The sequence below is a fragment of the Sitophilus oryzae genome, unplaced genomic scaffold (genome assembly GCF_002938485.1).
Source record: "Sitophilus oryzae breed Bouriz unplaced genomic scaffold, Soryzae_2.0 scaffold_818_pilon_pilon, whole genome shotgun sequence".
NCBI lineage: Eukaryota > Metazoa > Arthropoda > Insecta > Coleoptera > Curculionidae > Sitophilus > Sitophilus oryzae.
In genome coordinates this window covers 483717-506850 of record NW_022147437.1, presented here as the reverse complement: position 1 = coordinate 506850, position 23134 = coordinate 483717, and the positions used below count along the sequence as shown (strand labels likewise).

The 23134-nt window shown below is 31.6% G+C and overlaps 2 protein-coding genes across 2 annotated transcripts; one reads left to right on the top strand and one right to left on the bottom strand.

Annotated features, from left to right (window-relative positions):
* Positions 1–1493: 1493 nt before the first annotated feature.
* On the top strand, positions 1494–2435 carry LOC115889667. The gene has a single exon (XM_030909727.1). It carries the CDS (start codon positions 1494–1496, stop codon positions 2433–2435), a length of 942 nt encoding a protein of 313 aa, XP_030765587.1.
* A 10150-nt stretch (positions 2436–12585) lies between these two features.
* On the bottom strand, positions 12586–16880 carry LOC115889657. The gene is made up of 2 exons (XM_030909714.1): positions 16056–16880; positions 12586–15989 (listed from the first exon to the last, which is right to left on the bottom strand). The coding sequence occupies exon 2, from the start codon at positions 14892–14894 to the stop codon at positions 13083–13085; it is 1812 nt and encodes a 603-aa protein (XP_030765574.1). The 5' UTR covers positions 14895–15989; positions 16056–16880; the 3' UTR covers positions 12586–13082.
* Between the last annotated feature and the right edge of the window lie 6254 nt (positions 16881–23134).

Here is a 23134-nt window from a genome sequence, read left to right as displayed (position 1 = left end):
AGAACAAAACTTCCATTATTTCCAAAAATCATATAAAAAATTACATCAAAACACTTCGTTAAATAAAGAGCAGAGAATGGTTATGCTTATACTGAAATTTATAACTATACTAATGAAAACTTAACATTAAAATCAAATGAGCCTATAAAAGTAATTCCATTTTGTAATATTAAAAAAAATAATTTTCTTCATTTTGATACTAAACATTTTAAACAATGTAAAAATAAACAAAAATGTGACATTACAAAATACTTACGAATGAATCATATGAACGATGAAGAGAGAAAAGAAATGAAAACAAAATGATTTTTCGGATATAGGGGAGATTGCCCCAGCGCCGGACAGTTCCCAGTACCGGACACTTTTGATTTTCTGGTTTCTATATGAATTGGCTGTAACTCCCTATTAAAATCAGTTAAAACGCTATATGTACGTTACACATTACGCGCCATTTCCATTTAGTTCATGTCGTTGTGGAGATATTTGTGATTAAGTGTTTACGTGGGTGTTTTCAAGTGATTCCACTAAATTTTAGGCCCCTTTTATAATACGTAAAGGTAAGTTTAGTAGTTCACTAATAACTTATATAACAACTTACATTATTGGAGACTATAACCACATGCGCAAACGGACGAAATTATTTCTAGGTTATGTTCAATGCGTATTTTATTTTTCGCTGACATTTCCCCAGTATCGGACACCCGTACATTGCCCAGTACTGGACAAAAAATAATTGATCGTGATAGGCAGATTATAGCCGTCAATATTACTATTATTTGTTGTTTCAGGCATATTAATCATGCCAAATAAACAAAAGGGAAAGTGGGATGAAACGAGCATGAAAAAGGCTGTGGACCATGTACTGTCAGGGAAATATAGCATTAGGGAGGCAGCGTTCCACTTCTCTGTTCCTAAAAGTTCTTTAGGAGACAGGGTCACGACTCTCCGAAAAGGAAATGCCGTTAAAATGACACCTACATTAGGAAGATTTGAAAATACATTTAATGTTGACTTAGAAAATGAACTAGTGGGACACCTTAAGGATTTGGATAATCGTTTTTTACCAGTCAACAAAAAGATGGCATATCCTCTCATACGATATGCCAATTTAAATAAAAGTCAACAAAACCGTTAGCATATGATCTCGCTGAGCATTTCAAATTACAGCATCAATTTAGTAAAACAAAAAAGACAGCAGGAAATAAATTTTATCGTGGGTTTATAAACCGGCATCCAGAATTTTCGTTGCGTTCTGCCCAATCAACTAGCCTTCAGAGAGCGCAAGGATTTAACAAGCAACAAGTGGAGGCCTTTTTTGAGAAGCTGGAGAACCTGATGAAGAAATATTCCTTTTTCCCAAGTAGGATTTTTAACTGCGATGAAACCGGCGTGTCTGTGGTATATTCTAACGCACTAAAAGTTTTGTTATTAAAGGAAAAAAAAAACAGGTCAGCAAACTAACATCTGGTGAAAGAGGGAAAAATATAACAGTAATGCTTTGTATAAATGCTGCAGGAGACCAACTTATACCACCTTTATTTGTTTTTCCAAGGGAAAGAATGGATGTTAAACTTATGAAAAATGCACCGATTGGAAGCATTTTTGTCGCTCATCCAAGTGGATGGATAACCGTCCAAGGATTTTTAAAATGGTTAAATGTATTCGTGGATCGAGTTAATCCGACTGAGGAAAACCCAATTCTTTTAATATTGGATGGCCATAGCACACATAAGGATCTGCAAGTTATTTTATATGCAAAAGAACACCACGTTCACATGCTAAGTTTGCCCCCTCACACGACACACAAACTGCAACCTTTGGACAGAGCTATTATCACAACACAGAGCCAAACCAAACCGTTTAAAGGTGCATTTAATGCAGCATGTGAGGTCTGGATGAGCAAATACGGAAGACTAGGCTTAAAAATAACCGTTCAAGAAATCAGTGGTTTAGTTGGAAGCGCATTTTCAAAAATTTGTAGAATGGAATTGGCACAATCTGCATTTCAATGTACAGGGATATATCCCTTAAACAAAAATATCTTTACAGAACTAGCTTTTCTTCCTGCTTCAAACACTACGAAAATATTAGAAGCCGACAACCAAGAGAACCATGAACCTAAAAATCATTCACTAACCCCTTCTACTAGCTTAAACTCCGGATCTCTAAACCAGTCTTCATTTGACAAAATAGTTCCCTCCGTTTCTACAAGTAAATCAACGGAACTTCTAACTTCTTCTTCTGTTGGTTTTACCGTAAGTTTGACGCCCCGATCTCCTAATAAAGATACAAATATTTCATCTTCAATCATTGATGGGTTGATTCCCGCCATACCTGAAGTTAACAATGAAAAAAGTGGGAAAAAAGTAGAAATTTTTCCACATTTCCACATTTACCGACAAAACAATGAACTTCTTTCAGTCAGTCGACTATGAGGCAATTCCCTCCACATCAACAGCCTTCCAAAATGCCATCAGTCAGATTTCTCCAGTTACTGATGATCTACAGAGAAAAATAATTTTAAGGAAAAGGAAAGGAGAAAAAAGCGAAATATTAACTTCTACGCCATATAAAAAATGCTTGAAGACAAAGCAGAAGTAAAACAGCAGGTTGAGTTAAAAAAACAGGAGAAAGCAAAGCAACAAAGTATAACAAAACATAAATGAAAAACACAAAATCAATACCAAATCTGAAAAGTTTCTGTCTGTTAAACGAAAGCTAATAGACGAAGCTGAAGAAAAGAAAACAGACGAAAAGGCTTCTAACAAAACCGAGTGCATCATTTGCGGTGAAACTTTTGAGGAGAACTGGGTCCAATGTTCAAGATGTGATGGGTGGGCTCATGTAGAGTGTGCTGATAATGATAATATCCTTTACTTTGTTTGTGACCATTGCATACAATAACTTATTAAGAAGTATGAATTCGTAAGAGTAGTATTATTTCTTGTAATCTGTCCGTTTATCTGTTCTAATAAAAGCTTTGTAAATTTATTTATCTGGTTTAATATTCAAAATATATATTGTCCGGTCTATATGAATTCATATCGGTTTAAATTTACTACCATATATTAATTAGGTTTTCTTCCATCAATGACAGTCTAAATTTTTGTAATAGAATGTTTTTTCAAAAAAATAGAAGGAAAAGAGCTTAGGTGTCTGGCACTGGGGCAATCTCCCCTATTTCATAAAGATCCACAGAAATTAACATTTACTAATAAAATCAAACATGAGATAAAGACATCAGATGAAATTCCTATTTATACCAAGTCGTATAGATATCCAAGGGTACATAAGGAAGAAATAAAGAAACAAATAAACAAAATGCTTGATGATGGAATAATTAGGCATAGTTATAGTCCATGGAGTAGTCATATATGGATAGTTCCCAAAAAATTAGACGCTAGTGGTAAACAAAAATGGAAACTAGTTGTCGATTACCGCACATTAAACGACAAAACTATAGACGACAAATATCCTTTACCCAATATAGAGGATATTTTAAACGAGTTAGGAAGATGTACTTATTTCACAACACCCGATTTATCCTCCGGATATCATCAGATAGAAATGAATCCAAACTCGATTGAAGAAACCGCATTCAATATCGAACATGGACACTATGAATTTGTGCGGATCCCTTTTGGTTCTTGTCTAAAGACAGCGATAATGGTACAGAATTTAAATCAACATTATTGTTAGAATTTTGTAAGCTACATAATATAGCTATACATTTTACGACTCCAGGAAATCCCAACAGTAACAGCCCTGTTGAAAGATTTCATTCAACAAGTTAATGCAATATGCAATTTTAGGATATAACTTATCTGTACACAGCGTTACGAAACAAAAACCTTTTGATATAATAAACGTAAAACTTAATACCTTAGATCTTTTTGATTTAACAGACGAAATAATTGTCAACAAATATATTGATGATCGACGTGAAAGATTAAAAATTATTTATAAAGAAATTTATAAAAGAAATCTATAAATTAAAACGAAGATTATCGATAAAAACAATGAAAATCGTGAAGATCCTATTAAATATAATATTGAAAAATCTGCTTATACAAAAAACCCAAAGGCAGAAAGATCTAAAGATCAACCACGTTATCAAAAAATATTAATAAAAGATGATATAGGAAAGAAAGTAATAACTTCAAAAGATAAAGTTATTCACAAATCACGACTAAAGAAACCTAAAAAGTTTTCTTATTCGCAAGGACAAAATGAAGATTATACTGCTGTTGCTTCTACTAGTGATGCTGCGAACAGGAACCTGTCTGACAATGACGAATGACAATGACATTACTATAACTCCAATTCAAACTCCTTTATTATCATTCCTATTAGGTAATACAAAGATTATTGAAACAAAACATACATTCATTCATTATGTTGAAATTTTACCAATAATTAATCAATTACAAAATATTAAAATATTTTATAATCAAATAAATCATAATTTGAATAAAATGAATATAAGTCGATATACACATCTGGCCAAATTTAAAAGCTATGATAAATCATAGTAAATATCTTATAATGGAAGCTAAAACAAAATTGAATAATGTTCAACCACATACAAGAACCAAAAGAGGTTTAATAAATTTAGGCGGAAAAGTATCGAAGTGGCTATCTGGAACATTAAACGCTGAAGATGGCGAAAAATATGATAAAGCAATAAATGAATTGCAGAATAGTCAAAATTCCTTTCATAAATTTACATATGTCATTAACCAAACAACTTATTCAAAATTATAATGAGACGATTTCAGTACTCATAAATAATCAAAATATCATTAAAAAACATATTGAAACATTAAAATCAAATATAAAGAAATCAATTAATGACATAACTGTATTCTTGCAAGCTCAGAATGCTATAAACCAAATTATATTAAATTGTCAAAATATAATAACATTCTTAGACAATTTAGAAGATGCAATAAGCTTTGCACAACTAAATGTTCTACATAGTACTGTTATTTCTGCAAAAGATATATCAAATTTTTCGAATTATATCGAATTTGACAATACTATATAGGAAAAATAAAATAATACATTTTGAAAATCTAAACAACTATTATCAAGTTGCAAATTTACAAATTAAATTTATAAATAATAAAATTATATTTATAATACATTTTCCAATCTTCAATCAAGATACCTATACATTATACAATTTATTTCCCATTCCTATAAATAATACCATTATAATTCCTAAACAACCCTACCTTGTACTGTGAAGAATGTCCAATGGTTGAAAACATCTTTATTTGCCACAACAATCTTCAACCAATAACAAGTGAATGTTCAATCAACTGAATCCAAGAAGTGGAGACCCAAAATTGTCAATTAACAATGGCTGTACCAGAACAACCAATAATCGAAATGATAAACATCAACTACATAATTGTGATACCAAGCCGAAAAGACTTACAAATATTAAAAACTTGTAAGAATCAAGAGTACCACTTAATTACTAAACCAAGTTTAGTTAGTGGACCTTTTAATTGTGGAGTTCAAATACTTCAAAATACATATTGGAATACTGAGAATATGATCGAAGGAAATCCATTCATATTACCAAAGATTACCTTTGATGAAATTACTAAAGAAAAACCTGAAGAAGAGATCAAGATAGAATCAATTGATTTGCAACATATTAAAAATCTAGAAGAAAAGGCAAATCAATTAAAACCAATCGTTGTCAATCCAATTCACACCACATCTTAGAGTTCCACCACAACTATACTGTTAATTATTCTAACTTTGATTATAATAATTTTATGGAAACTAAGAAGACAAATTCGGCTGAAGTTATCACATAAGAAGGCGGAAAAAGTCAAGAAAGAAGACCCTTTCCAGGACTTCGAAAACAAGCGATCCCCGTTGTTTTCATCTTGTGGGAGGAGTTATGGGCATCCCACGAACGGAAGCCGCCAACGAAGCCACCCATAGCCTAGAATAGTTTTTAACTTATATTAACATTAAATTATATATAAAAGCCTGTAATTCTTATATAGAATCAATCTTGTTCACGATCCTATGTTCACGATCCTAACTGTTAGTACTGTGTTAGCTACTTTCTTAATAGTTTTATTTTTAAAACACGCTCTTCCTTCGGAGAAATATAATTACTGGCAACATACAGGATGGAGAAAAAAATAATAGAGAACTCCGGCACTGGATGTGAAAAGTTTAATTATTATTGAATCTTGTAAGTAGATTAAATACACAGGGTGAGCCAACTATAAAGTTCATTATTTCATTTGTTTTGAGAATTATTTTTAAAAAAGAAGACATTTAAAATGACTGATTGGGGATAACAGAGACAGAAAATAATAATTTCTAAGAGTAATATTAGAATTTTTAAAAAATTAAAAAATAATAAACATAAAGGGGAAGAACAAAGCCAACAAATTAAGAGTCATAAAAAGTTGGAGAATTACTGTCAAAAGACTTTTAAAATTATGGGACAAACTATTGAAAGTAGGTTTTAAATATGTACCTCATGACAAGAAGGCTGATTACAGACAATGCCTGTAAAACTATATTGGGGGTATAGGGCAGCAAAGTGGGAACTGTATAAATCCCAAACCTATCCAGTTTCAAAAGGCATTTAAGAAACAGTTCACTCAAAATTATTTTCATTCGACGAACATAAATTGCCAACAAGACCTCGACCAGGGAATCTGAAATCCAAATTCAATGAATTAGAGAAAACATTACATTTTTGTGACAAAAAAAACTAGAATTTGAATTCTTGGAATTCCTCCAATTGTACACTTTTTACACATGAAATTTATCTCGTCTTCGATCTAGTAGACCTTAAAAACTACAACAACAAGAAAACCTGTATGTGGAACCAAAAAAAATTCTCTTTGCTTGAGCAATTTAAACTATTTAGTTGGTATTTACGACAGACTCGACTACATATCTAGTGAGAGTATGGGGGAGAAAAGTGTAAGGTCTGCAAAATGTTATATTATTAAGATATTCCTATTATTTCAAGAAAAACTGTTAATGTTATTTCTATTCTATAGTCTTCTATACAGACTTTTTTTTTCTTGGATTATAAAAACCTAATATTTAAAATAGAAATAAAAAAATTCACAGTCCTTTACAAAGATGCAACCGGGGGGGCATTGAAAATGATGAGTAAAAACGTAAAAATATGATTAGTGTTAATATGATTGTATTACATACATATTTTTAAATAACGAACTTAACAAAAAACAACAGATTTAAAGATTCACTGAAAAAGTAGTAATGTTAACATTAAATAAAACATTATCAATAATAATTATGCGATCGCACCTGTCCGTAAAACAAACAAGCAAAAAAACAAAATAACATACAAAACATCAGGTTAACATGATGACAGATAAAGAATTCTTACGGAAAGTTACACTTTACGATATAATTTTTTAACTGTTAAAGGCAAACCTCATTTAAACACAAAACTTTTTAATACCTACTACTGTATCTAAAAGATTTTTTTTAAATTACTAAATTCTTAGCCACGCTTCTGTTTTTCTTGGCTGTTGTGCGTCACGTCACAGATTAACAGGCCCACGTTTGCACCACAAGGCGATGCTGCAGACCACTAGGTAGACCGGTCGTAGAAATTTATGTTATAGAACTTGTAGTCAATCTACACAAATATTATCAAAAGCTTTTTTTCTTTTAAAATGTGTTCAGATTTTGTAAAAAGTATAAGTCAAAATCGCAAAACTTAAATTTGATATGAGTTTCTTAGTTTTTAACTAATATAGTGGCGAATTACAAAAATTCCTTTTCAATGAAAATTGTTACGGTTATATATTTTAAAGGGGAATTAATTTTCTTATATTTATTTTAATTGATATATCTTGACAAAATGGTGAATGTGGTGATTTATTATTTTGTTTATAACCTTGAAGATGGCACGTTAATAAAATATAACAATACATTTCTTAATACATATTAATTATTTATTTATTTTCTATTTACAAGTAAAGTAAATGTGCATTAACTTTAATCATAATTTAACTTCATATTGTTGTATTTTTAGCCAAATGTAATATTTTGTAAATAATATCTTTGACTCGATCTTGAGGTATTATTCTTCAGGTTATGGAAGGGTAAATGCATCGTGTAAAGACTTCTTATTTATCTAAAATAACGTTAATTAAAGTAATATTAATAATAACCACTTTATATACTTACTTTTGGTATTTGTTTACTTCTGTTCAAGTGGAAATATTCATTGCATTTTGTTAGTTGTTTGGTTGCTACAAAGGGAAACCATATTATATTAATTATATTATACGAAACGATGTACATACCTTTTTAATAACAATAATACCTTCAATAATTATTATTAATAAATAATCTGATTGTGATTTTTGTTTAGATTAATTAATTTGTGGTTAGGGCAGAAACGTCAAATCATCAACGGGTCTAACGGTGTTGCCAGCTTCTTGAAGTTTTCTTAAATCATATTTCACCTCATTCATATTTAGTCTCTAAATAATTAATTTTAGCATTTAACTTATTTTAATACTTTTATTTATTAATGATCTTAAACTCTTATCAATTGTATCTAGTTGTAATTGCATTTAACTTATTATTATTGTTTGATTTATTATTAAGTTTCTTTTATTATCGGATTACTCCTGGCAACATTGGTACTTAACTGGTTGCGGATGTACCTAGGGATTTTATAGCTAAATTTATATCAGGAAGGGGTATCGATATTAAAATTCCAAGCGCCCACCTGTCTGGTGATTTCCTTTCTTTTCTTTTCGGCACGCTGGCAGTGAAGTCACGTTTTGAGTTGGAAAAATCCTTTCATTTGATTTTGGGAAAGGTTAATAATTCTCTACGTTTAATTGATATTATATATATCATACAGCTACGGCTGGATTGAGACGAAACTAATAGCGTTGCATCTTTTGTATTATTTCCAAGGAAATCGCCCACAGTTTGGGTAAGTTAATTTTGGTTTATTAATTATCACGTGGGACAAATTTTTATTGGGTTAATTTTAAATTATGCACCTTGGTTTGGTTTTTCTTTTTACGCACCAACTTGATTCCACGAGGGTTTTCACGACTGGCTAGCGAGGTTCCTGTTCAAACCAATTGATCAGCTAAGGGGAAGCCACGTGGTTGGGCCTTCTGGTTGTGCGGCAGATCCTGGCGTAGGGGATTTTTTTTGGGACCCTTACGAATAAAAGCTAAGTACCAAACTCTTTATTAGCTCCCTCTCGTTCCTGCGTACTTAATAAATATTGTACCTATTTTTTTTTGTTGCTTCTGATTAGTTTTAGTAAAGACCATTTATTTAGTAATTTAAGTATCATTTATATCGTGGGTACCCCGTTTTTCATATATATTAAATTTTAGTAGAGTAGGTAATTTTTTTAGTCTAGGTTACACTAACTGGTCATCTAACGGGTAACCAGGATTATCAATTGTTGCAAATATTTAATTTATAATATAGTCATTTTAATTTCCCTATATTATTGTTATAATTATTTAAACCATTTTAAATTGTATTGTTTCAAATGATGAGCTACCCTACTCTGAATAAACGTCTGTCTTGTTAATCTGTGTTTTATTGTGTAATTACATTGAACTAAAATTTGGTGTTTTATATAGGTACAATTTTGAACCCACCTCCCAAACGGGAAGGTATTTAAAATATATAACCGTAACATACCCCCCTTACCTACGGAAAAAAAAATAGAATATTTTTTTTTTAGAATATCTTTAACAAGAATAGAATATTTTTAATAAGAATACCGACACTCCATAAGACACAAAAACTACCTTTCAAAGTAATAAGCAAATTAGCGAAAAGAGAAAACAACAACAAAAATGCTACTGTGGCTCGGCCTCCCCCTTATACGGTTTCAGATCCTTTACATGCCAGTTACCCTTCGATGTGCCATGTTCATCCATTAGCTCATATACGTTTATACCTAATTTGTTTTTGATTTTATAAGGACCTGTGTATTTTTTGCCTAATTTAGCAGTGTAACCTCTAGCCGCATCCGAAAGATTGTATTCTTTTTCCACACAAAATCACCAACATTAAATGTTACTGGTCATGTCTAAGATTATATTGATGTTTAGTTTTCTCATGGACACTTTGTAATTTTTCTGTTACCAATTTACGCAACCTCTCTAACACTACTGACCTTCCCTCTGTCTTCACATTCTCACTATCACTTTTACACTCATCCCTTTCACGCTCTCTTTTATAATCTTTGCCATCCACCATCATTTCACAACCAAAATTCACGAAATAAGGCGTATTACCCGTAACTTCACTTTTTGCTGTTCGATATGCACAAGATAATTCAAGCAAATATTGGTCCCATTTTTTATGATTTTCCTTAACATAGCAAGAGATCATTGTTTTTATTACCCTATTAACCCTTTCTGTAAAATTTGGTTCTGGATGATAAAGAGGATTGGCTAAAAATTTTACACTGTATTTATTTAATAATGCACTAAATTCTTTACTTTTATATTGTACTCCGTTATCAGCTTTTAAAAATTCTGGCACACCAAATAAGAGAAATGATTGTTCTATAAGTTCAGATACTTTGGAAGCAGTAGCTTTACGTAATGGAAAAAATAATGAGAATTTACTAAAATAATCTGAGTAAACTAAAATATATTGGTGACCTTTACTACTACGAGGTAATGGACCTACTAAATCTGTTGCCACGTATTGCCAACACCGCTTAACTACAGGTTTTTCACCCATCATTCCAGCTTTCATTCTTTGTTCAGGCTTTTGCTCACCACACACTTTACACTTATTTACATATTTACAAACTTCAGACTTCATACCAGGCCAAAAATAATGTTCACTAATTTTATGATAAGTTTTAAAAATACCTAAATGTCCACCATTTAAAGGATTATCATGATACTTAGCTAATAAAAGTTTTCTTTCAGATTTTGGTACTACTTTTTTCCAGGATGCGTCATTGACATGATCCCTATGTTTACCTACATGTTTATACAAGTCGCCATTTCCCGAAATACGCCAATTTGGATATTGTAACGGATTATTATTAATATTTTTTTTCATTTTTTCAATCCAATTGTCTGTTTTACCCGTGTCTAGTTTTATATTTAACATATCGAGTTTTAATTGTCGACTTAAGCAATCTGGTACTTTGTGTTCTTTACCAGGTCTATGAATGATATTAAAATCGTAAGCTTGTAAGCGCAATGCCCACCTACCTAATCTACCTTGAGGGTTCTTTAAATTATGGAGCCATAACAAGCTATGATGGTCAGTTACAACTGTGAAATGAGTCCCTTCTAAATAACATCTGGCTCGTTCTACGGCCCAAATAACACTTAAACATTCTAATTCTGTGACTGTGTACTTACGTTCACATCTGGTTAATGTACGAGACATATAGCAAATTACGTGTTCTTGACCATCATACCTTTGCAAAACGACTGCCCCTAACCCATATGAACTAGCATCACATTCAACAATAAATTCCTCATTAAAGTTTGGACAAGATAAAATTGGAGCACTGACTAGACAATTTTTAATTTGTTGAAAAGCTTCTTCACACTGGGCAGACCAAACAAATTTTGCGTTTTTTCTGGTTAAATCAGTTAAAGGCGATACTAAACTTGAGAAATGTGGTACAAACCGTCTATACCAAGATATCATACCTAAAATTCTACGAACTTCTTTAGTTGACTTTGGTTTTGGCATGTCTACAACTGCACTAACTTTACTTGGATCTACCTGCAATCCCTGTCTATTGATTATGTAACCTAAAAATTTTAATTCACTCCGACAAAACTGACATTTATCTTTATTTAAAGTTAACCCTGACTCTTTAAGACGCTTAAATACTTCTTCTAATACCGAAAAATGAGTTTCAATATCAGGCGTTACAATTACTATATCATCCAAATATTTAAAACAATATGGCTCTAATTCCGGACCGAAAAGTTTATCAACCAATGCCTGAAAAGTAGCGGGCGCATTAGTTAAGCCAAATGGCATTCTATTAAAATGAAAAAGACCTCTTCCTGGTATTGCAAAGCTAGTATACTTTTTACTATTTTCACTCATTTTTATTTGCCAATATGCGCTTTGAATATCTAATGTTGTTAAATACTTTGCATTTCCTAAACGATCTAAAATAGTACTTAAATTTGGTAATGGGTATGCCCACTTTTCAGAAATTGAATTAATTTTCCTAAAATCAACGCAGAACCTATATGTGTTGTCTTTTTTCGGAATCATTACTATTGGAGAACTATAAGAACTTGTGCTTTTCTCAATTACGCCTAGCTCTAACATTTTTGTTATTTCTAAGTCAATTTTGTTTTGGATTGCCTGACTTACTCTGTAATTTTTCTGTTTAATTGGAGAATTTTGAGTTACAATAATTTCATGTTCCACTAACGATGTACACCCTAACTTAATATGTTTTATTGAATCAAAATACTTTTCTACAATAATATTTAACTTTTCTCGTTGTGCTAAAGATAAATCATCTGACGTTGAAATAGAATTTGTGACTAAGATATCTTTATGATCTTGTTCCCCAAAATGCCATTCACCCCTTCTCAAATCTGGTACAATCCCCATTTTAATCCAAAATTCGGTTCCTAGCACTAACCTATGCCTAAGATTGTTTAAAATATATACTTGGAAAACGACTATTTTGTTTTTAAGCTTAATTGGCACTGACATAAATCCTAGACACTCGAGTTCAGAGCCATTTGCGACAGTACAAGTCATGTCAGAAACATTTTGTAGTTTTACCCCTAAACTTAACATCACATTCATAGTGTGCTCATTGACAAATATTCTATTCGCCCCAGAATCAAGCAACCCTTTTACTTCCCAATCATATAACCTAACTGAAACATATGGACATTCACCATCTCCGGCCTGAGTTAACATGTAGTCTAAAATTGGTTTACTATATGTGTTAAAGTTAAACAGTTCATCCTTAGAACAAAAATTATCAATACTAGAATCTAAGCCAAAATTATCAACCGATAAAACCGTCGAAGTTGAAGCTCGGTTTACACTTAACTCCTCGAACCGTTTCCCTGTTTATTACATTTTGGACAACTAACTTTTGTATAACCTAATAACCCACAAGAAAAACACTTTCTGACCTGCGCTTTACAATGTCTTGCTAAATGATTATCCCCATTACATCTATAACACTTAACGACGTTCCCTCTAGTGTTATTATCCAAATCCCTATTATAACTATCATACCTACTATTTCTATGTTCCCTATAACTACCTAAATCAGATCTATCCCTACAGGACGACCTGCCCCTATTAAAACTATTTTCCCTAGGCTGATTCCCAGCAAAATAATCATTATTTCTACTTAACCTATTTTTATTATAATACCTTTCTGGGGTATTATGACGTTCCCTACTTCTGTCTTGATAAAATCTGTCCCCATTATAACTTTCAACACTACTCGAACGATCGTTACTCCTATTCCTATAAAATCTAGCTCTATCATATGACCCATCTCTCCATTTATTTACTGTCCCAGTTCGTCTGTCTTGTTCCCTAACGCTACCCCGATTTAACCTATCGTTACTAATTTCTCTATTTCTACCTAAGTGAGCATTTCTATCTGTACTTTCTCTATCTGAACTATAGTTTCTACTTTTATTATTTGAAATTTGTTTATTACTTGGTTGTAAATTAAAACTGACTTGTTTCTCTGCTTCCAAACTATCTAACCTTTTCCTACTTTGTTTTTCAATCGCATTAGCCTTATATAGCAAATCTGGTTCAACTGAGTGCTTATCTACTGTTGGCGGTACAAAATTCAAAACATTCACTCTACTATCCTCAATTCGTTTACAAAGCTTAATAAGTTCATCCACTGTAGATATGTCCACTAACCCTAGCTGCGTTTGATAAAATGGTAAAATATTTTTTCTCAAAATTTTTAGTTTCATAGCTTCGTTTATTGATGCAGAGCATCTGTTAAATAAATTAGTCATGTATGCTACATAAATTGTAATGGATTCTTTTTCCCCTTGAGTTCTTGATTTGATTTGCTCCCATAACCTTTCAGTATAATCCCTAGGCAAAAATTCTTCCCTGAAATGTTCACATAAAGTTTTCCAATCATTAACTTTCCCTTTTAATGCCCTGTAGAAAATAAGAGCCTTTCCCTCAAAAATTTCAATAGCACCCCTGAATAAATCATCATGTGACACATTATGAGCTTCACACAGTTCTTCAATTCTTTCTAAAAATGCATTTAATCCCATTGTATCTGAATCCCCACTAAAAGTTAAACCCCACGAAGAAAAATTAACCCTTTTGTTAAGACTTAAATTATTCATTAATACTGGCAGCCCAGTTGCACTTTGATTTTCAGTTGCATTTGAACTAGACCTATTGGGAGTTGAAGTTATTAAACTTTGCTGAAATTGGATATCTAAAGGTTCTGACGATCCCTTATGTTCCTCACACAACTTTCGAAAAAGTGATACATACTTAAAAATATCAGTTAAGAGTTTTGCTTTTATTTCTATTATTTCTTTATCATTGGAAGTAATTCTCTCACAACGACCTACTAAATGCCCTAATTTTGATTTTAATTTTCTAATAATGGCCTCCGATAGTGGAGCTTTAATCAGAGATTCAAGATCTATTAATTTTTCCTGGCAAATTTTAATTTCACTCTCAGCATCAAACTCAACTTTCATACTAAATGAATGACCCTCGTTCTCTAAAGTTAGCAAATCACGAAGTGTCCTTGTTAACTCTTTGACATTTCCAGTTGGTAAAATTCCTCTAATCTTAATTTCATACTCAAGCTCTTCCTTTACGAGCCTATCAGGTTCAATTTTCATCATTTTGATAAGTATTATGATACGAAATAGAAATAGAAAATAGGACTTATATAAAGATTAAAAAAAATTCAAATAAATTCAGAATAAATTATCAATTAACTTACTATTAAAAATTTCAAACTTTAAATTTAAAGAGAAAGCTGAATAAACCAATTGAGCAATCTAACCAGCAAATATAATCTATATTTTTTTTTTAAATACCCTCTTATAATCTCAGAAAAATAGAGTGCAAAGGACCAAAAAAAATGCGGGAAAAAATACACAGTTTACAATAAATATATCTACCAATTTTATCCAATTACTCTCGAGTTAGGTTGGACTTGGCACATCCAGCGTAGACTGTTGACTGTTAAATTGATGAGTAGGGACTTCTTGGTGATCCTGACGATGATGGAAACTGATGAAATGCTTTGCTCTCTCCTGCGGACTCTTACAACTGTTCGGGCGCCATTTGCTACCTTCCCGTTTGGGAGGTGGGTTCAAAATTGTACCTATATAAAACACCAAATTTTAGTTCAATGTAATTACACAATAAAACACAGATTAACAAGACAGACGTTTATTCAGAGTAGGGTAGCTCATCATTTGAAACAATACAATTTAAAATGGTTTAAATAATTATTACAATAATATAGGGAAATTAAAATGACTATATTATAAATTAAATATTTGCAACAATTGATAATCCTGGTTACCCGTTAGATGACCAGTTAGTGTAACCTAGACTAAAAAAATTACCTACTCTACTAAAATTTAATATATATGAAAAACGGGGTACCCACGATATAAATGATACTTAAATTACTAAATAAATGGTCTTTACTAAAACTAATCAGAAGCAACAAAAAAAAATAGGTACAATATTTATTAAGTACGCAGGAACGAGAGGGAGCTAATAAAGAGTTTGGTACTTAGCTTTTATTCGTAAGGGTCCCAAAAAAAATCCCCTACGCCAGGATCTGCCGCACAACCAGAAGGCCCAACCACGTGGCTTCCCCTTAGCTGATCAATTGGTTTGAACAGGAACCTCGCTAGCCAGTCGTGAAAACCCTCGTGGAATCAAGTTGGTGCGTAAAAAGAAAAACCAAACCAAGGTGCCTAATTTAAAATTAACCCAATAAAAATTTGTCCCACGTGATAATTAATAAACCAAAATTAACTTACCCAAACTGTGGGCGATTTCCTTGGAAATAATACAAAAGATGCAACGCTATTAGTTTCGTCTCAATCCAGCCGTAGCTGTATGATATATATATAATATCAATTAAACGTAGAGAATTATTAACCTTTCCCAAAATCAAATGAAAGGATTTTTCCAACTCAAAACGTGACTTCACTGCCAGCGTGCCGAAAAGAAAAGAAAGGAAATCACCAGACAGGTGGGCGCTTGGAATTTTAATATCGATACCCCTTCCTGATATAAATTTAGCTATAAAATCCCTAGGTACATCCGCAACCAGTTAAGTACCAATGTTGCCAGGAGTAATCCGATAATAAAAGAAACTTAATAATAAATCAAACAATAATAATAAGTTAAATGCAATTACAACTAGATACAATTGATAAGAGTTTAAGATCATTAATAAATAAAAGTATTAAAATAAGTTAAATGCTAAAATTAATTATTTAGAGACTAAATATGAATGAGGTGAAATATGATTTAAGAAAACTTCAAGAAGCTGGCAACACCGTTAGACCCGTTGATGATTTGACGTTTCTGCCCTAACCACAAATTAATTAATCTAAACAAAAATCACAATCAGATTATTTATTAATAATAATTATTGAAGGTATTATTGTTATTAAAAAGGTATGTACATCGTTTCGTATAATATAATTAATATAATATGGTTTCCCTTTGTAGCAACCAAACAACTAACAAAATGCAATGAATATTTCCACTTGAACAGAAGTAAACAAATACCAAAAGTAAGTATATAAAGTGGTTATTATTAATATTACTTTAATTAACGTTATTTTAGATAAATAAGAAGTCTTTACACGATGCATTTACCCTTCCATAACCTGAAGAATAATACCTCAAGATCGAGTCAAAGATATTATTTACAAAATATTACATTTGGCTAAAAATACAACAATATGAAGTTAAATTATGATTTAAAGTTAATGCACATTTACTTTACTTGTAAATAGAAAATAAATAAATAATTAATATGTATTAAGAAATGTATTGTTATATTTTATTAACGTGCCATCTTCAAGGTTATAAACAAAATAATAAATCACCACATTCACCATTTTGTCAAGATATATCAATTAAAATAAATATAAGAAAATTAATTCCCCTTTAAAATATATAACCGTAACAAAATTAATCAGTTAAATAAAATAATTTAATAAATTACTAGCTTTTTCCCGCGACTACGTTCGCGTTACACCTCGAATCGTTTATGCATTGATTTCAATGATTTTTTACTTCTTTATAGAGAGCTAGTGAGCATAGATGTTTTTATTTTTCATCTTTTTTTTATTTATTAAGAGCACTAATACTCTCTTTATAGGTTATTTTTTATTCTTTGAAGGATAATTGAGGAAGATATATTTCGTTATGATGTCACTAAATAAACCCTTGTATAAAATTTTATACTGTCTGGTTTATAATGTTATAGTAATTGCATTTTCCTACAGCAAACTTTCATTCCCTATTCTACTCCCTAAGTGTATAAATTTCATAAATTCGCTTTATCTTTGTGCCAATTTTTATGTGTATAATCCAGAGCTCACCAAGTTTTATATAAATTTTTACTAACTTTACCCATTTGGTTGATGAATTTCAAAAATTTCTTCTAATTCTTTTTGTAGGATTTCATTCTTCTAGACCAAATAGTAAGGAATTTTCATACAACAAACTGTTCCGACATAATTTTACTCTCTAAGAGGATAAATTTCCTAAAATCACTTTGTGTAGCTAATTCACTAATGTCGTTTAAACGAACCTTTGTGCTAATATTTATGTATCTAAAGCTGGCGGTATGAACTCACTCCTAAAATATCTAAAAACTTAATATATAATCTAACTGACACACCACTGACAATGACAAATAATTTATTTCTGGAGGTAATGTGTGTAGGTGTTTTTCAGGTATGTTTTAGTATTTAGTCGTTTTACACAAAGAAATAGCCATTAAGCACTATGAAAATACTTCATAACAAATCTACACATATATACCGTATGATCGAAAAAAAACGGCGTCCAGGTGACTGGGAAATGACGATCGATGACATTTCCCATATAAATTTACATATAAAATGACAGCGATCTTCATTTCATAGCCATCGCTGACGCCGTTTTTATTCGATCATACGGTACCTTTCATTTAAAAAAGAATCATCAAGATTGGTGAAGCGGTTTCGGCGGGATGGATGCAACCTTTGAATAAGAAGACTAAGCAAGGAGCATATCAAAAATCTTAGGTACACCGCGATGGGCCTCAAATATGGCCGACTTAAATTCCGGTTTATCAGTTCTAATTTTATTTAAAAAATGTAAAACTATGATGTAGGGTAGACGTGGGGTAGACTCAATAATTTGTTGTTTTATGTTACGTTGTGAATAAATGTTGGTAGTTATTAAAATTGTTATAAAAATATATAATTCTAATAAAAATAGATAAGTTATAATAAGTATTTATTAACACAAACATCCGATACGCTACTGAAGCAGGTAAGTCAAATTAACGTATCTAAATTCGTTGACATCTAATCTTTGACAAGTAATAAATAAAAGCTAAAATGCAAGAAAAATATATAATATACACGTATGTATATAATATAGTCACTTACTAGCGAAAAGTTGTTCCATTATTTCACTCAATTTTTGCCGAGATCTACCGCACGCTACACAACCAACTATTTTAGAATATTTTTCGATAAATCGCGATAGTGTCACTGTTAATTTAAGTTCTGCCACAATTTCCATCTAGATTTACTACCTTTATACAACTATCAGTAGTAGAATAAATAATAAATAACATAAAATAAGCTCCGTAAAGACTGACAAATCCACAAAATTTCAAATCAAATTCAAATGTGTCAAATGAATCGTCAAACAGAACTGTCAAGGATCCCCACCCTAGAGTGCTTTTATGGCGCTTTTTCCGCCCACCATGCATGAATACATGGATAGCATTATGCTCCTTCCTTAGTCTTCTTATTCAAAGGATGCAACAAAAAATCCTTTGAGCTTTTATATATGTATGCATTAATTATTTTTCCAACATATTTTACTTTGCAAATTTTTATAAATATTCAGACTCGCCAATATCGTAGTCCACCGTGTCCAGCCTGTTTAGCCAAACGTAGGCCGATTCCTCTTCGGCAGCGCGCGGCGTCGTGAACATTTCTTATTTGTGAGATTAAAAAAACAAAACAATGCATTGGTTAAAATAAGTACATTCAATACATGTATTGTGTTAGACATTTATATGCCCAGTATATTTTTGTTTAACAAACCAATCAGGAAAATATCCAAAACCTACCGTTATAGGAGGTATAAGATGATTAAACTTATATAATGACAACTACTTATCGGATAACAAATTAATTACTACTGTCAGCTACTGTCTAGGTAGAATATACCTAGAGTACCTACACCTACCTATGATGTAGGTAGATTAAGGCTTATTTTGACTTTACGTCTCACTTCGGTGTCACAAGCTGAATTTTTCAGGGATGGAAGTACAGTACATGATATGGGGACCCTTATTCCGAAAGTAGTACAAAATTAGACCGGGTAAAAGGGCACTATCATCAAAAATCGATATATTAATACCAGCGTATAGAGAAAACAAATACTTATTTTTTGATTCAGTACACAATAAAGTCTTCGTAGGGAGTAATTTTTTATAATTATTTACAAAAAAACATTTCCATTAGCGCTTATGACCAAAAAAACTTTAAACATGAATAACTCATTTCAATCATGCGAAAATTTGGTTTAAAAATAGACTTTTTTTAATATAACTTTCATTTAAGGAAAAACGAAGGCCTAAATGAAAAAAAGAAACAATTTAAAAGTTTCGCTTATGTCTTGACAAGGTATCAAAGCAAACCCCATATTTTTTGCTTTTAAACTAATAAAGATATATCAATAAACAATCAGCGATGTAATGGTTTTTGCGCGCGCTGGCCGACTGCCGCCGCTGCGCCGAGATTTTACTATACCCTTGTATATATGACGTCATGGTGTGGCAAATGTAGCGTTTTAATTCGATTTGGGCTCCCTTATATAGGATAACAGAAACATTTTCAATGTTAAAAATAGCACGACGATACTCGCCAAAGCCAAAGCAATTTGCTTTGGCACTCTATAAGCGAAATCTTAAGAGCTTGGCAGCAAATCTTTCGTGTTAACATGGACATGGTAAAAAATAAATTTGTTCTTTGATATAAAGAGCGATAGAATTTTTGGTTTTGAAGATCTAGGAAACGGGAACGACAATGAACGACAATCAGGGCCCTGCAAAAATGTTCTTGTCATTATATTCTAATAACCGATGCAGGTGCTCAGTTGCAAGCCATTAAGCTTCGTTCCATTTTGAGAAAATGTATATTAAAATTAACAAAAAATCAATTGAATATAGAAGAAACAATATTTCAAGGGTAACCCTGCGACAACACATAATTTGAATTGGGTGTATAAAACTTATTGTATTTTTTCGATCCATGTCATTTAATTAAGGCCACACCAAAATGAAATAACTTAAAACAACATATTTTCAGCTTTGAAAATAAAACTACATCATGTGGGTATAATAAAAACGGGTATATATTGAAACTTTTTACTATTCAGATTAATCTGTTTTGGAGGTATGCACCTAAATTAACTTTGCTCATTTATATCCTTTAAAATAATGAAAGTTATGCGGCGCAAGTTTTGAGCCATTCAGTGGTATGTGGTATAAACACATATATGAGTTTGAGCACACTATCTCATGAGGCATTTGGCACAATTAAAGTAACTGAAAACTTTAATTGTCTTTTTGATGTTCTCAATTCAATTTCACCACAAAACCCCTCCAAATTTAAAATTGCCTTTGACAAATCGGATTTCAGAATAAATATTTGACAGAAATATTAGAATTTCTAAAAAATTTAAAAATAATAAACATCAAACTATATGGGGAGTATAAGACAGAAAAGGTGGGAAATGTGTAAATCCCAGCCGTATCCGGTTTCAAAGAGCGTTTAAGAAACATTTATTCAAAATTATTTTCATTCGAAGAACGTATATTGCAAACCAGACCACGACCAGAGAATCTTATAAAAGAAGACTTGGAAATAAATAATAAACAGACTTGGAAATTTTAGCTGTATCTGTATCTGATCATAGTTAGAGAACTGAAAATATACACAAACAAATTTAAAACAGAATACACTAATAGGGAAGTCTTAGTACGACATCAGAGAATTCACTTGGAACCATGAAGATGGTTTCGGCGAAGTTTTCATGTGAACACTGAAAAAAATATAGAAGTTTAAAATTATGAGAAAAACTAATGATGGCAGGTTTTAAATATGTACCTCATGACAAGAAATCTGATTACAGACAGTGCCTGGAAAACTATGTGGGGAGTATAAGGCAGAAAAGTGGGAACTGTGTAAATCCCAGTTCTATCCAGTTTCAAAGTGCGTTTAAGAAACATTTAATTCAAAATTAAAGGAAATGTAGAAGTTTAAAGTTATGGGACAAATTAATGAAAGCAAGTTTTAAATATGTACTTCATGACAAGAAAGCTGATTACAGACAGTGCCTGGAAAACTATGTGGGGAGTATAAGGCAGAAAAGTGGGAACTGTGTAAATCCCAGCCGTATCGAGTTTCAAAGAGCGTTTAAGAAACATTTAATTCAAAATTAAAGGAAATATAGAAGTTTAAAATTATGGGACAAATTAATGAAAGCAAGTTTTAAATATGTACTTCATGACAAGAAAGCTGATTACAGACAGTGCCTGGAAAACTATGTGGGGAGTATAAGGCAGAAAAGTGGGAACTGTGTAAATCCCAGTCCTATCCAGTTTCAAAGAGCGTTTAAGAAACATTTAATTCAAAATTAAAGGAAATATAGAAGTTTAAAGTTATAGGACAAATTAATGAAAGCAAGTTTTAAATATGTACTTTATGACAAGAAAGCTGATTACAGACAGTGCCTGGAAAACTATGTGGGGAGTATAAGGCAGAAAAGTGGGAACTGTGTAAATCCCAGCCGTATCGAGTTTCAAAGAGCGTTTAAGAAACGTTTAATTCAAAATTAAAGGAAGTATAGAAGTTTAAAATTATGGGACAAATTAATGAAAGCAAGTTTTAAATATGTACTTCATGACAAGAAAGCTGATTACAGACAGTGCCTGGAAAACTATGTGGGGAGTATAAGGCAGAAAAGTGGGAACTGTGTAAATCCCAGTCCTATCCAGTTTCAAAGGGCGTTTAAGAAACATTTAATTCAAAATTAAAGGAAATATAGAAGTTTAAAGTTATAGGACAAATTAATGAAAGCAAGTTTTAAATATGTACTTTATGACAAGAAAGCTGATTACAGACAGTGCCTGGAAAACTATGTGGGGAGTATAAGGCAGAAAAGTGGGAACTGTGTAAATCCCAGCCGTATCGAATTTCAAAGAGCGTTTAAGAAACATTTAATTCAAAATTAAAGGAAATATAGAAGTTTAAAATTATGGGACAAATTAATGAAAGCAAGTTTTAAATATGTACTTCATGACAAGAAAGCTGATTACAGACAGTGCCTGGAAAACTATGTGGGGAGTATAATGCAGAAAAGTGGGAACTGTGTAAATCCCAGCCGTACCGAGTTTCAAAGAGCGTTTAAGAAACATTTAATTCAAAATTATTTTCATTCGAAGAACACAAATTGCAAACCAGACCTCGACCAGAGAATCTTAAATCCAAATTCAATGAATAAGAGACAACGTCAGGAACAGACCTGGAAGTTTTAGCTGTATCAGTATCTGATCACAGCTACTGAAAATATACCCAAACGAATTTAAAACAGCATACACTATATAGGGAAGTCTTCGTACGAGAGAATTCACTTGGTATCATGAAGATGATTTTAGCGATGTTTTCCTGTCAACAATATATAATAAAGAAATATAGAAATAAAGCATACTTAAGATGTCACCTTCAAAATCATATATCTATTGATTCTAGGTAAATTGTTAATTATTGTTAGCATAAGAATTACTATTTTTTACTTTTTTTTCCTA